Source organism: Manacus vitellinus, unplaced genomic scaffold, assembly GCF_001715985.3.
Source record: "Manacus vitellinus isolate BGI_N305 unplaced genomic scaffold, ASM171598v3 scaffold_29_pilon, whole genome shotgun sequence".
Taxonomy (NCBI): Eukaryota; Metazoa; Chordata; class Aves; order Passeriformes; family Pipridae; genus Manacus; species Manacus vitellinus.
In genome coordinates, this window is record NW_021940207.1 from 3784411 (window position 1) to 3800695 (window position 16285).

The window sequence follows — 16285 nt, forward strand, 5'->3', positions numbered from 1 at the left end:
TGCCAGGCGCGGGCAGGAGCTGCGGGAAACGACGTGTTTCCAACAAGTAAATCATCCCGGTGGAAGAGGAGGGACCAGAGCTATGACGGGACAGCCCATAAGGGGCGAGCTGGTCTCCTGGAGAAGATGCTTCTCACCCCAAATAGTTCATCATCTCGGGATGCAGTGTTTGTAAAGCAGGAGCTGAGACCAGCATTAGGGCTGGAGGAAGACAGGAGAGAGAAACTGAGCATATTTAAATGCAGAGTCCCAAACTCATGCAGTCTCATCCGAGGAGGCCTCTGGGGCCAAGGAGGCAGCTCCTCCTCTCCCAGAGCTTCCTGGGGCTCTAAGCAGTATCCACATACCCATCTGGACCTTGGTCCAGGGGAGCTCCAGAATGGTGAAGGGCAGAGACAAGGCAGGACACAGTGGGGCAGCTTCCTGGGACAGTCACAGACAGGCCTGTCCAGCCACCTTCTCACCAGCAGAGACCTACAAAGCCACAGCCAGTGGGAAATCTGACAGTTCATCATCACATCATCCACCCCAACACTGCAGGCTCTTCAGAGTCAACGCCATGACCGAGAGGCAGGAGGCAGGACATGGCCACGAAAGGAGTAGGGAGCCCAGGGGCTTGTATATGTTGCTCCTCCACCTCATCGCCAGAGTCCTTATCCCAGTTGTCTGGGATGAGGCAGGACGTAGATGAACAGCACTGTGGTGGTACTGGAGCTGCCAGGTACCAGCCCTGATGGGGCAGGAGCCTTCCTCCAGCTGCTCAAGCTCACCCATGGCCACAACAGCATCATGGCTTTACAAGAACCCACAAGAGAAGCTGAGTGTTCAAGATGCAAAATATTTATTGAAGCAAATAACAGGTAAGTATCCCACAGCAGTCAGATGCCAGCACTGAGCAAGATATCCCAACATCCCTGTAGTCACTGTTGTGCTGCGGAGACAGGCTTTGTCTTTTGTCTCTCTCTGCTGGCTATAAAGCACAAGATTAAGTCTGACATCAAGATGCATGCAAACACTACAGTGAAGACTCCTAGACAGCAGCTCTTATATGCCATCCAGAGAAGTGTCACTAGGAAACACTAACACAGACAGGGCTGTAAGAAGAGTTAAAGTGTTGAGGTAAGAGAACTCAGGGAAGAGCAACAAACTGCACAAGTCTGGGCATCAGGGTTCTAGAGATTGATGAAAATCCAGCCCTCTAAACTGGTGAGCACTGAGTTCAGTAACTTGGCTGGGGGCCTGTCCTTGCCCATTCCTGAAAAATGTTCTTACCCTCAAGGACTACTGTTGGGGCTCAAGTCACTCAGGTTAGGTTTAAATCCATATCAATGTGCAGTTTAGGTTAAAACTAAACTGCAACTTAGGGTTAAATGTGAGATCAAACTGTGGAGTACAGGGCTGGCAACAGCCAGCCAGGGCTGTTTGGGAAACAGGCAGCACAATTTAGCAGGTATCACATGTCAGCAGCGCTCAGCTTCAGATCGGGAAGCAGAGCAGCACCATGAGAAAGGTGCCACTGACTTCCCCCCTCCATTCAACACCCAAGGTGGGCAAGACTGGAATTTCCAGCGAGAACTGGAGAGTGGGCTTCCCACATGGGCATACCACCACTCTCCCAGTGCCACAGCAGGACAGTGTTACGTGCACCCATCCAGAGCAGTGACCTGAGCCCACGACCCAGCTGTCAGCCCCAAGCCCTACATTCACCTTTAATTTCTCATGTGTTTGTAACTGATTTGAACGAAGTCTACTATATCACTACTAGAGCACACAGCCTAACTAGCCTAGTTTCCACTAAATATTCAAGCACTACTACCGTAGCTGGAAGCAGGAAGCCAATTCAAGACAGCACAGCTATTTGAAACAGTTCAGCCTAGAGAGAAAGTAGAGTCTAAGTACATAACAGATTGAAGTTTGTATCTGCATCACCACAGGAGAATGAAAAAATAGGACTGCAGGAGATTAATCCATGTTAGATACTAACCATCAAGCTTCGCAGATGACATTGCATGTTAAGCATAGAACAATTATGGGAAACACTGTCCCCGATAATTACGTACACCCATAGTGCAACATATGGAGGTCACTGCCTCCGATATAACACTGTGGTAGGCAAAAACTACCTTGTTCTTTACACATTATGGAAGACACTGCCCCCGATAATGTCAGTTAGGTTTCATGATACATTAGGTACTGGAAGTTTGCAGGAAGCTGCCATTTAAAAATCGCGCCAATGCCCAATCCGAGGTACAGGGAGTTTATGTGTGTTGCCACAGGTGGAACTAGGGCTACACAGCAAGTCCCTCTTCTGGGTTTGGGGCCAGGAAGGAAGCTGTGCTCCCCACGAGAGCACACATCATCCAAAAACGGGAGCAGAAAGGAGTCCAAAGCCCACGGAGGGGCACGGACCCTTCAAAGAAGCCAAATTTCTAGTATTTGAGTTTTCCACCCAGGTTTTCAGCATTTCAAGGATTTATTTGGAGCACAACCTGGAGACTCACTACCAGGTCTACACCTTCAAGTTTTTTTCAGAGGGGTGTTTTTGCCACAGAAAGCTTAATTGCTAGTTTTCCATAACTTTTTGAGGGGCCTGTTTTGATTATTTTAAATGCAAAGTTCCAGTATCATGTTTTGATTGTAATAGCAGATGCTGCTTTATTCAAAAACGACAGTATAACTGTCATAATTATGGAAGGCACTGCTTCCGATAATTATCTTCTATAAAAAAACATTTATAGTGAACACTGTCACTGATAAATAAATAAAGAAATAAATATCTCAGTGCCAAACAAGAGCCATCTTGCAAAATGACATCAAGTCAAACAGGGTTTGGCCAGCAAGAGACTCGATTTCACACAAGGCCCCTGAGCAGCAAGTTCTGAAGTGCCAGTCTAGAGCCATTTCTCAATGATGCAAGACTCGCCGAGGTGCCAGCTAAGGGTATAAAGGGGACATTGGATAATCTTTGGGTCATTCTCCCTGGGTATTGATAACTGCCTTGGCAGAAGCAAGCCTCCAAGATGTCATTGGGACCCTGCTGTTGAGTAAAGGCAGGCCGGGCACTTCAGAGCTTGCTGATAATCCAGCACTTGCGGGTATTACTACGTTTAATTTTTGAACTACAGCTCTCTACAGCTCCCTGCCAGAGAAGGGATCCTCATCACAAGTGTTTAGAGGAATCCATTCCCTGTTTTGTCACTAGGTTTAGGGGGCCAACAATTAAAAGCCTAAATAAATTATATACCTCCCCACTCAAGGTACCAGTTCAGGAGGAATCCAAGTTCTGGGTTCTCAAGTACACTGGAGAGCAAGCCCTAGAAGCAGCTGTACATGACTGGTGGGGACTGTGGTCAGATGGGAGCCTGGTCAGAGGAGATTTAATGGTAATGTTAGTACCTGCCTTAAAACTGCCTCCTGTGAATGTCAAGGTGAGATTTAAATTTTGTGTTCAACTTTGGTCAAAAAAGCTTTGTTGCCAGAAAATCTACAGAAAGGTAATACCATGTTAGGGAGTGGGTTTCATTTGGGTTTCACGGGTTTTCAGTTAGGTTTCATGATACCTAAAGTACTGGAAATTTGCAGGAAGCTGCCATTTAAAAATCGTGCCAGTGCCTAATCTGAGGTACAGGGAGTTTTTGTGTGTTGCCACAGGTGGAACTAGGGCTACACAGCAAGCCCCTGCACACACAGCTCTCCTGTACCTTAGAGAGGTAATCCTGTACCTTAACCAGGTGTTTGCTGTGCCTAGAATTCATTGTCTGTATTCCAGATATCACCCACTAAAGCATTGGCAGCCCCTTTAATGGTCCAGGTCACCAGCGCCAGCTGCTCTTTCAGTGTGTTCACATCCACACTGTCTTTGTTGTCTCTCAGCTGCTTCAGGTTCTCCAGCAGACTTGGCAGCGTGTGGGAGCCTTTGCCGAAGAAGATGTGGCGAAAGGGAGCATCTTTTGGTGAGAGGAACGGGGAGAGGAAGTCATACTCCACCTGAGCAGAGGGGCAAATTTAGGGTTATGCTCTGTCCTCCCAATCTGCCTCAACATGAGCTGCCAACCTTCGATCCCCAGTCAGCCCTTTCCCACAGCAGCTCTGTAAGGGCCAGACCCTCTTTCAAATGCAAGTGCAGAACTCAGCCAGGCTGACACTAAGCAAGTGGAAGAGACACCAGTTTGCACAGTGCCCATGGCCCCTTAGGGAAGGGCCCATCCCAGCCAAGCACTCCCTTCATGAAGAAAGAAAAACCAGTTGTAGATACCCACCTTCATCATCCTGTCGTTCAGGGCTCTGCGGACAATCCTGTTTTCCTTGTCACTGTTTGCAATGTCTCTTCTCAGTGCATCTGCAGCTCGCTGAAAGTCACCACGGGCAAAAAACAGCCAGTTCAAGGTCAGCCCCAGTGCCTGCAAGGGAGGAACTGTTAGCAAACCTGATTTTCTTCTTTTGCTGCTCTCTTACCAAAAGAAAGTTCTTTCTTTTGTTGTTGTTGGAGTTTTTTTTGGGTTTCTTTTTCCCCCAGTTTAACCAAGTAGCAGAGCAAGTTCTTGGCAGGCTCTTCTGAGGTCACTCCCCACCCACAGTTTCTTGTAGGCTTTCAGCAGAGGTGTAAATGAGTGGCAAAGCTGCACTATGCTGTGAATGATAACCAGAGGAGAAATCCCCCACATCCACTTCCTTCAGAGCTCACCACAGCAAATTAGCTGGATCTGTCACAGAGTAGCCACAGCTACTCTGCCTGCACTGCTCCATAGGAACATCAATTCTCATCACACTTTGCTACACTCCTATGCCCAAAGGGGGAAGACATCCACCCTGCTGTATCCCTGACACGGGGCCTTATTAGCACATGGCCCCTGATCATCTACAGGGATTCAGTGAAATCGGAGTCCTCCTTACCTTCACTTCCTCATCAAAGGACAAAAACCTCTCCTGGAATGATAGCAGTTCTTCACTATATCTATCAAAATCCAAGAAGAGCTCATGATCATGGGTCAGCCTGAGAGCTACTTGTCCAGCAACTTCTGCAGCAGCACGCATAAGAGCATACAACTTGTCAATCTTCTTCAGGTTCATCATGGTGTCTCCAGTAGTGCCCAAGAAGGCATATTCCTCATCTTTCTGCAAGAAAAAAAGGTGTTGAATTTAGCCAAGAGTGCTTTTCCAGCTAGATTTTTTTCATCTCCCACCACAGGTAGCTTGCTACTTCCACCACATGCCCAATCCCTGTGCTGCTAAGACATGAGACCAGAGTGGCAAAACATCAAAGCACGGGGAAGGGAATGGAGCTCCTGCATTTCATCCCTCACAGTTTCCAGTAATCAGCAGGATGTTCTGTTAGTTTTTCGGACCTGAAGACATACAGACCTTTACCCCCCCAGAGATCTCTGCAGAAGTGCAGGTGGGTAAATCTCACCACCCAGTCTGATATGTGGTGGCAGCACCCTCCAACCCTTCTTGTCAGGATAACTCAAGTTTTTCTGTGAAACGAGTTTAACACTAACAAACCCAAGCATTCATAAGAGAGGGAACTGCTATTAGAAAGGCTCCCAGCTGCACACCTGCAGCAACAGGGCTGGTGTCAGCCCCTGCTGCAGCAGCAGACCCACATAGTCTGAGTCAGTATTTGCTCTGGTCAACAGTATCACTTCCCCAATGCCCTCTGCTTGCTGACCAGCAGGCTGTAGTACAGTCTTTCACTGATGCAGCAACAGCTTGACACCTTTTTAGTGCTTTTAGCTTCTGAATCATTGACATCTGAGCCTCCAGAAGAGCAAGTGCCCCCTCTCCCAAAAAACCACAAGCATCCAGGACTCTGGAACAGAGACTGTAGTCCAGCCTTGTCCCAGGAGCAGCCTTCACAGCAAGTACTGCCACAGCCACTGGGTCCAGAGGCTGTACCTCATTCCCCTCAGAGGCTCTTGCACGGACAGAGAGCTTGGGACAGCACCTTGTGCTCTGCCATCCTGGAGAGCAGATATCCTTACATCACTCTGCATGGAATGAGTACACCAGGCAGGCACACAATACTTACATTGCAGAAACCAAAGGAAACCACTGGGATTCCTGAGTAAGCCAGGAAAGGGAACGCTGCATTATCCAGATCAAGGGAAACGCTGCAGAAAATAAGCACTGAGTAGTTACCAAGTGATTTGGGCATCCCATGAGAAAAGCTAGAAGCCCTACAGCTGAAGCTCTGAGCCAGCTGGACTACCCTCTGTGAACAAGACTGAAGGAGTCCCAGCCAAATACCAAGGGCTGCCTGTCCATTTCCAGCCACTGGACTTGGTACAAGGCTCTTCTTGTCCTCCAGAAAGGTGTCTGGGCTGCCCACAGGCACCTTGGGGCAGCAGAGAGACACAGAGCCCACCTCAGACAACAGTATGACACTCTAGCACAAAGAGCAGAAGCCATTTGGTTTGCTTCTTTATGGAGATCTGCCTTCCCAGAGAGATGGATAACAATACTTACACTTTATCCATCCAGGCAGAGCCAACTCTGTTATACAGGCTTCCCGAATCCTTTGTTGGGTCCTTCACCTGCACAGAGATGACAGTCACTGCACTTTTCTGACCTCTGCTTGGGCTTCCAGGTTCCATCCTGGAGCTTGCATTGCTGTGCAGATGCCAGAGTCAGGTGTGCTCCCCTGACCTTTCTCCACACAGGCACAGTTCATGCGGGACAGGCGTTCACCTCCCACTGAACTGTGGCACTTGCTGATTTTAGGTTCTGCATGTCTGAACTGCAGTTTCCAGAGCCCAGCTGATTTCAGACAGGGCCCTCCAGAATATCTCAGCTTTTTCTCCTAAATGGAGCTTTCTCCACAGAAGGTGTCTGCTGGGGAAAGTGACCCAGCACAGCTCTGTTGGCTTTCAGTTCCTCCTAAAACCAGTCACCTTGATGGGCCCAAAGCCCTTCAACTCACCCCCTTCATAGTTCTCTCCAGCAACGAGTATAGCAACGGGCTAGCAGAAATCTTCATGTGGTTGGAGCCTGCAAAAAATGAAAGGGTTGTTGACATGCTGGTATAATCAACCACTCCTACTAGAGCTGTTCAGTCCTGATTTACAGCTTGTTGCCAGAGAATCTTCAACAGACACAGGACAGTCTACTGGGACCTAGCACAGCTGACTCTTCTAACTAAGGCTGCAGCAGCCTCCTGGCTTTAATGACAGCAGAATAAATGGAGTCACACCAGTCTTCAGCCAACCACCCACCATCAGCCTCTGGCACAGCCCCCATTCCTAGAGGTTAAGGGATGTCTGTTCAAGCTATTCTAGTCCCACTCACTTTCAAGAAACTTAAAGAGTAGCAGGTTACCTAAGACTGCAGCATCCAAGTTAATGTAAGTGAAGGCTTTGGCATGCAGCGAGGTAGAGTACCCCTAGAACAAATCAAGTATTTTAATAAGATCAGCAGTAGCAGTACAACATCAGGATGTTTAATCCACAGGAACAACTGTGCAGTCATCACACAGAATTCTGTTAAACACACAGTACCTCCAGCCACTCAGTTGCACCCACAGCTCCAAACTCTCCGGCACTCCAGCTAGCAAAGATAATGCTGCGCCTTGGTTTGTAGCCATCTGCAAAGAGAGAGAGACTGAGACATCTGCCCTTCCCCCATGGAGATGCAGATTAACACTGCAGGCCTGGGATGATGAATTGCCTGGTCCTGAGACAGCACTGAAGCATTCTGGCTGCTGCAGACAAATGTGCACACTAGTGGCTGTGTGGACACTGTACCCTGCCCCCCCCCCCCATTGCATAACTGCAGAGGAAAACAATGCTGTCTGCATTTCCCCCCTGTTATTTAGCTGCCTGAGCCCAAAATTAACCCTGGAGACAAGTGCACTCACACTAAGTGCCACCATGCAGTCCCCACTGCTCCAGCTGCTCAGCCACTCCAGGGTTTTCCCACCTTCAGGCCCGGCTGTCCAGCAGACAGCTCAAGTTTAAGGTTTGCATTGTGTGTTATCCAAGGACATTCTTGCATTTTGACCATACCAGGTACAGGGAGGCAGTCCCTTGGAAGCAAGTGCTCACTGCAGACAAGGTGTCTGTATTGGACAAGTAAGTAACAGTTTCTTGGGAAGCTTTGTCAGATTCCCTATGCTTTCCAAAGCACTGTTTTGCAACTGGGCTCTCCAGTGTTAATACATGCAGAGCTAGACCTGCATCACCTCCCACCCTCATGCTTTTGTTCAAAAATATTTACCCTTTTTCACTATGTCCGAGATCACACGGGCAAGTTCCAACAAGATGGCAGTGCCAACGCCAGCCTTGGCTGCTCCTGGGCCCCAGGAATCTCTCTGGGCTCCGATCACAACATACCGATCTGTAAAGGAGACATCAAGATCTGAGCTCCAAGCTTCAGGTTGCAAACACCATTTATCAGAGGAGCAGCTTTCGGCTTCTGTACTAGGAAGAGAGTCTGCAGTCTGACCCCTGAATCTGGCACACCAAGTGCTTTCATTTAGCCTTTCCCTGGCAGCATGGTTCAGCTTTCTCTTTGATCCTCAGGGAAAGGTCTTGGTTCTGCTGAGAAAGTGGTTGTCTGACTGGGAGCAGCTGTCATGTTCTGATGATCACAGAAGAGAAGGAGTTCCCCTCAAGACTCAGCCACAAGGCAGCTGTTGTTACCTGGTTCTTCAAATCCCTTGATAGCACCAAAGATGTTCAGAATCTTCCTGTCCACCATAACGTTGTTCACAGTCAGTTTCACTGTCATCTTGCTTGTGGGGCTCACCGTCACCTTACATCCCATGATCCCAGATTTCCACTCCAGAAGGCATGTGTCTCCATCCATTTTGCTGAGGGAAAAAGAGAGATCCTTTGAACTCACAGTCCAGCTCCAACCTCATTCAGTTATTGTGTGAAAAAATTGCAGGTGCAACCTGTTTCAAGGCCTGCCTAGGAAACAGTTTGAAGTCCTGCACCAGTAATTATGCAGGGAGGGGTAGGATGCAGAGGTCAATAGAATCCAACACTAGATTAAGTTCAGTCTACGACACGAGACACAGATAAAAGTGACATTTCTCCAGCCAGTTGCAGAACGCACTCCCTGCCACACACAGCAGAGAGCAGCAGAGAGCTCCCTGGCTCACAGCACCTCAACACCATCCTCCCGCCTACAAGAGGGCCCCAGCAGCTCAGCCTGTAAGCCAGGAGAATCAGTTACCTGAACAGCTTGCCTGCTGCTTCGCTAGAGATAGTCTGAACAGGAATGCGAGGTAGTCCAGAAGATTCCACTGGTGGGAACTGGGTGTGGTTGAAAGAAGGGAAGCCTGGTGTGAAAGGGTCTCCAGTTCCAAGGTGGGCCTGTGAAAAGCAAGAAGAGTCCTCAAGTCTCAGAGGAGCCCAACAGTTTTCATCTACACTGCTGCAGGCTGCAGCCCTCAGCAAGAGAGGTTCACGGGAACAAACGGGAGCCAGCTGCCTACTCACATGTGCAAAGGGGACAAGTTTCTCGGTGTACTTGTATTCAAAGGGGTCCAGGTACATCAGAGCACCAACTGCTCCTTCCTCTCTGGCATTTGCAACCTGAAGCAAAGAGAAACATTTACTGCATATTTGCGCTGCAAGCAAGGAGAGTTAAGGCAAGTACATGGAATAATGGTGGGAAGGGTTGTGCTCCTTGATCCCCAACTTCACAACAGATTTTAACAGCTACCTGACACTGACAGATACATAAGGCACCTGAGTCCCAGCAGCTCAGTCCTACTCCAGGCAGAGTGTGTCTAGCACCTTCTTGAACAGTTATGACACATCACAGTTAGTGTCTCACCCTGTGATTCCTTCAGCTCATGCTTGCTCCTCTGAGCAGCTTAAAAGACAGACGTTATTTAATTTTGATTATACTCTACCTGTTTTCCCAAGATGAGGTTAGTCTCAAGAGAAGCAGCCACTGGAGGCTGCTCCATGGAAAATGGAGGCAGAATGGCCTAGCCAGGTCCCTGTTTAATACACCTACAACCCAGCTGCCTCTGATATGCCACCGGTATGAACACTCTTGCAAGGCTGGACAAGTTTGAAAAACAGGGGGGATTGGAGAATCAGTAACCACCCTCTGTGGAAGCACTTTTCAGCTCTGCCTGTGTCTGATACATGCAGACAGGCTGAGTCCTGTGCCCCAGCCTCCCCAGGAGCACCCATCTGAGGGGCAGCTCTGGGTCAGACCTCAAACAGGTTTACATACTTGGATCCTCCAGGCTGCTTGGATATTCGGTTCTGCTCCCTACAGAGGGAACACTACACCAATATGCAAGGCCACTGGCTGGGCATGCAGTGCCAGCACCATCACTTGGTCCAAGTGAACAGTCAGCAAGACACTGCAGCCAACTTTGAAAGTATCTGACTGCAGCAGCCAGAGGTGCTCTGGAGGCAAGGCCATCCTGCTTCTAGCAGCCCTATGGCTGCATCTAGTGATGCAGCTCTGTACCCTGTAGCTCCCAGGCTGCCTCCCTCTGCCTCCCAGCTCCAGCACTCCAGATGCCTGGCTGTTCCAGCAAGACTGCCAGAGGCCAAGAAGAATGGCACCATGAACGGTAACAAGCTCTGCTCAGCCTTGGCATCCAGACCTGCACGTGGAGGCTTAGAGCAGACAAGCAAGACCAGACCTGTAGGGACAAGAATTCTACAAACCTAATGAAGACACACCTTTATGCCTCAAAGAGGAGGAAGCATAGCTTCCTGCTGCCAAGTTTGACCAGGCTTTGGGGCACAGACTGCTCACCTTCTCAGCAAGGGTTATTTTTCCAGCTCTGAAGATGACTATAGTTCCATTCATTGAAACACCCAGATTTCGTATCTTCTCAAAATCATCTTTCAGTCCATAGTTCACATGGACTGGTTTGCCCTGGAACAGAAACACAGGTTAAAAATGCAGCAGTAAGATACTTGCAACAGCCTACAGAGTCACTGTAACAGTGACTCCTGTTAACAGCAGGGAGCTGAAGCTCAGCCCCTCAACTGATCCCATGCAACATGCCTCTTGGAGCAGCACTTCTGCCAAGGTTCCTGTTTGGATCTCAGCAGGGAAGTTTAAAGTTACTTCTGCATCTTGCTCAAGTCATAAGACTCCTCACCCCACTCTCACCACCTCCAGCTTTCTAACTAGGGAGGGCTTATACACTCTGTATCATGAAGGGACATATTTTGGACATTGCCACGTGGTAAATGTGTAAAAACATTTCCAGGATCCTCTTGGAGTCACTTACAACAACTGTGCCAGTCTTGCTGTATGCCACATATGCAGTGGGACTCTCCAGTACCTCTTCAACACCATTTTGCTCAGTAGACACTTGGTTGTTGCTGCTGTTAAACATAAAGAGACAGCGTTATATTCTTTCATACAAGAATTTAACTAACTCTCATATTCAGTCTGTGCTCTAACAGTTCTGAGCAAGTCAGCAGAGCCTGAAACAGGCACACTCATCCCAGTACTTCATGCAAGAATCTCTGGGGTTGTTCAGAGACATTAATGAAGGCTGATTTCTAAGCAGATTCACTTCCCCCTGACACAAAGGGGCAAGTAAAACATGGGGGTACGAGCTGTCAGACAACGCAATGCCTGCTGATACCCTCCTGAGCTACTAGAGGAGGCACTGCCAGGTGTGCAACACCTGTCTGGATGACAAGATGGAGTCGCCTGTGCTAACAGATTTTGAGACAGGGAATCTGCCCTTCAGCTGAGTTTTCAATCAAGTTTGTTTTCTCTCCACTTCCTAAGCATACTTTGAGGAAACAGCTGTCCCAGGAAAAATCTGCTGCTACCAGACCCTCTGAAAGCCTGAGAAGAGGCAAGAGCAGCCACTGCTTGGCTAGATTGAGGCCTTCTTTGGAGAGTGGTAACTGGCTCACAATTTTCACACCATTTCCAGCAGAAATCACATGTTTGCTCAAGACTACAGATACCCATGCTGTAAGGAAGAGATGCCATCTCTTCATTAACATACCTGCCTTTATCCTGCAGCTTAATGTAGTGCTCATCATTCCACACCTCATCCAAGTGGAAGCTGGTGAACTGGTCATGAATGTAGCTGGCAGTGGTCTCATCTTCAACCTTGCCAGCTTCAAAAGATGTCTTACCTTCTCTTTGCCTGTAAGTAACAGATATATGCACAGCTTAAGCTACAGCACCAGGTTGCACTGCAGCCTGCAAAGCCATTTAAGCCCATGTTTAACACATGCCACCCTCCATCACCTGTAAGGCCCTTGTTCTCCAAAGGAGCTGAGTTCTGCTCACAGGCTGTGCCTCTCTCAAAGCTCTAGCTAAGCTTTCTGCAACTGTTACCTCAGGTTCGCCTCAAGTTGTGCAGTTGACAGTTTATCTGACAACATGGCTCTGAGGTCAGGCCAGTATAAGACACGTGGTCCAGGAACCTCTTCTTCCTCAGTTTCATCATCATCCGATAAGTAAGATGCAGTAGGAGTCATCTCACACTTGCCACTTCCATCCAGACACCTGCTAACGTTCTGCATTCGTCCACGGTAGCTCAAGTAGCCGATCAGAAACCCTATGGACAGAACAGGTATTTCTTTGTGCTGCAGAGAGATGACTGAACCAGTCCTACACCACACGGCATCAAGGTTAAGATGCATCTCTGCTCTCACATCATTTCTGACAAGCTGGCTTCCCCAAGGACAGATAGAAATATGCAGCCTGACATTTTGCCTGAGTTGGCATGTTTTAAGGGGCACTGTAAATCCGATCTTGTGCTTGGCAGTACTTGGGAAGGAGAATGCTTATTTTAGGTCAGTGGCAGTGTTAAAACCTTAAGAGACGAGCACCAAAGGCTTTATTGATCTGCTGACCCACATCTCTACAGAAGTATTAAGAGTTAATGGAGGGAAAATCAGTAAGACTTCCACAAGGACCAGTTTGCCCTTCAGCTAAGTTCCACTGCCAAACTTCACACTTCCTTGTGCCAGTTCTATAACAACTTCATATTTCTGTACCATAGGGCTGAGCCAGACATACTTAGTGACAAGAGGCTGCAGCCTGGATCCTGGTTCTTTAATTATCTCCCAAAGCAATACCAATTCAAACGTTAATAGCCTCAGATATTTTCAATACCAGCGTCCACTTCATGCAGTTGCCTCCCACCCTTCCTTACCAATCAGAAGGAGGAGGACCGCTGCCATGATTAGGAAGCAAAGGTTTTTGCCATTCCTCCGTGGAGGAGGCATGGTGGCATGCAGGTGCTCTGGTCTCCCAATTTCCCCTCCTTCCTCATCATCAGCAGAGAGCTTCATCTCCACATGGCTGTTGTCTCCATCTGTTTGCCGGGCAATGCTGAAGCGCGTGTATGACATCGGCTCGCCACCAAACTGTGTTGAAAGAGAGTCATGTTATCGAAGAGTTTGCTCCACCAGCCTACAGTCCTTCCAGTCAGCAGCTCCAACCTAAACACAGGTTGTTCACCTGCAGATGCTTCAGTGCAAGCAAGCATTTTGTCAATAAGTCAATTTGGCTGTTTTAAACAGTTGAGACTCAGATCCACTCAGGGTCTCCAGAGTCTATTTAGGATCTATTTACCCTGCACAAGTTCAGATCCACACTGATCTAGCTTGGAGTGTGTTACAGATATGACACAGCCTAGCTTGGAGTGTGTTACAGATATGACACAGCCAACGGCACCGGCATTTCCCATGTGACCCCACAGCGAAGGCTGATTCAAGCAGAAACTCTCAGTCTGAATCAGAAGAGCACAGATCTGACTTGAGCGTGTACAACCCACACTTTGATGAGGACAGAGGAAAGGGAAGGCAGCCCCTCCACGACTGTGCGTTTGAGCCACATCCACTTTGACGTAAATACTCTCATCCAGCATCTAGGCAATTTTGTATTACACTGCCTAAGGCTACTCTTAAATTACACTATTGGTAGTGTTACAAAGCAGCTGGGCTGAAAAGAGATTACCCTTGGGAATCACGCTACCTCAGCTAACATGAAAGCTGAGGCTACACCTCCTGCACCCACCAGTGCCTGGCACCATTTGACAGGTGTTTACCAGTGCCCCAGCAGAACTTCTAGTCTGGAGCCCACTTTTCTAAACAGGTGCAATGCACAGCCCAACCCCCCACAGAACAGCCGCCTGTGCACAAGGCAGACACTCAGATTAACTCAATTCCAGGCATAGCAGAACCACTCAGCTTCCATTAGAGACGCTGAAATTGCCTGCAGCCTCGGTTGTGCTGGGGAGTGGCAGGAGACTGGCTAAAAGGCCAGAGAATAGCTTTGGGAGCAACAGTCCTGCAGCCCCTCCCCACTGTACTGGAGAAGCAGCTGGTGACGAGCACCCAAGCCCTGTTACAACCTCAGCAGCTCATCCACAGTTCTCAGCACACATCAGCAGCTGCAAATGAAGAGACCAGACATCTGCTCAGCTGGTTAAAAGAAACCAATGTCGTTTCAGATCTGCAGTTCCACTCTGGCTCACACTACCCACAATGAAGTGGCTGGCTGTTCCCATTTCGGATAGGGCAATGCTGCAGTCTGTCCTAGCAGTCTCCCTGCTCAGCTGCTCGGCTTCCCTCACACTTGAGGCATGTCCTCACACAGAGGACATGCCCCAACCCCACATATCCTCCCTACTTGTTCACAGAGCAAACCACCACATTCCCAATCCTAGCCTAGGGTCATTTCATAATCCAAGCTCTCTAAGACCAGCAGGTTTGGATGAGCAAATTCAGAAATACCTCCTCCTGCACATTTGTTTCAAAGCATAGGTCACTTTCCAAAGCTGGACTCGTGGTTGAATTCCCAGCCCCCAAGGAAGAATAGACTTCCTCCTGGAACACTGTTCAAGGTTTGCCCCTCCCCTCTTTCTTACCAGCTTCTTGAGAGACCCAACATGATAGCAGTTAGTGGTAACCCCACCAACACTGAACAACTTCCTTATCATGGCCAGCTAGTTACAGCGACATTCAGCTCACAACCCACACAGCAGCACCCAACTCTGCTTTGGATTCATCATCATCTCTGACACTGACGTGGACTTTGTCAAACCTTTCTTCTGCAGTACTGTCAGCTCACCAGGAGATGAAATGGCACTGGAGGACTGTGTCTTACCAAGTTTGAGATTGCTGCTCTGGCATGGTCCATTGCCCTGTGGAGGAGTGCACACCAACTTGACCAAAGCCCTAGAAGTTCAGAACACAACAAGTCAAGTCAGGCTGTTCCCCTGCCACTACGTAACACATCCAAGGCCAGTCACTGACACAGTGCACTGCCTACCCATGGATTTTCTGTGTATACTTCTATGTAAGTCACAATGTTAGCAAATCTACATCAACCTTGAATGCAACCTAGAAGTTCCCACTGCAAATATAAGCTCCAATGAACAAATCAGCTCTTTCTGTTGAACTCCAGGCATAGTGGGGGGTCTCAAATGGCTAAGTTCAGCCAAGGGTCTTATTAATGGTAGGGACACCTCCACTCAGGGAGTGCTGGAAAGAGGCATTTGCTCAACTGTGACAACGGACTCTAGATATCTAAGGTTCCTGGGGTCTGTCTCAATGACAGGAAGAGTCTGACTGGTAGACAGAAGTGGTGCAAGGCGTAAAGCAAAGAGGCATAAAGCAAAGCAGCATAAGCTCCAATCCCACCAGAACACTTCTAATAGCAACACCCCTTCTAGATGGCTATGTTCTCTACCATTTAATGAAGGCAATTTCTGTCTTGAACAGTCTCCGTGAGTTGCCGAGAGCAACTCTCCAAAATCATTTTGGTAACTTTAAAAATTCTAATTTCTCTGTAGACGGCAAACATATCTAACAGGTAAATTGTAACTGATTTACTTCAACATTTATTGCTGAAAAGATGCTTGAAAAAGCTTTGTAAGTTAGTGAGTGCCTAGACAGGTGTTTAGGCTGGAAGCATGCAACCTGAGTGTGCCCTCAAGCAGCGCTGCTAAGGAGTGGTTTTGAACTGGTCTTCAGGTGCACGTGGATTAGCACTACACCTGGGAGCTGTGCAAGGTTTAATTTTGGGATCAAAGGTTATTAATGGCCGCCGTTCCTTTCTCCCTTTGTTTAGGGCAAACACACATGAAGACGAAACCCCGACAGTTTCGAGAAGCCTTTTCCCAGTGACAATCTGAGGCCATAGGCTTTCACCTGGCAGGCAGGACACAACACGGCTGAGCATACGGGGGGTCTCCTAAAACCTAACCCAGAGAGGCAGTGAAGTTCAAAGGGCCTGCCAGGAACCTCAACTGGCAGGGATGCTCGCGGATCCCACAGCATATAACCCCGAGCCCCCAGTCCCTCAGAAATACAGTAAAGAG

General features: G+C 48.5%; 1 protein-coding gene across 1 annotated transcript; it reads right to left on the bottom strand.

Annotated features, from left to right (window-relative positions):
- Positions 1-818: 818 nt before the first annotated feature.
- On the bottom strand, positions 819-16279 carry TFRC (transferrin receptor). The gene is made up of 19 exons (XM_008924511.3): positions 16116-16279; positions 15070-15140; positions 13112-13325; positions 12289-12511; positions 11951-12094; positions 11213-11309; positions 10729-10851; positions 9441-9536; positions 9175-9314; positions 8637-8806; positions 8212-8331; positions 7494-7579; positions 7315-7378; positions 6920-6987; positions 6466-6533; positions 6029-6110; positions 4894-5115; positions 4260-4400; positions 819-3987 (listed from the first exon to the last, which is right to left on the bottom strand). Exons 1-19 carry the CDS (start codon positions 16144-16146, stop codon positions 3745-3747), a joined length of 2403 nt encoding a protein of 800 aa, XP_008922759.2. The 5' UTR covers positions 16147-16279; the 3' UTR covers positions 819-3744.
- Between the last annotated feature and the right edge of the window lie 6 nt (positions 16280-16285).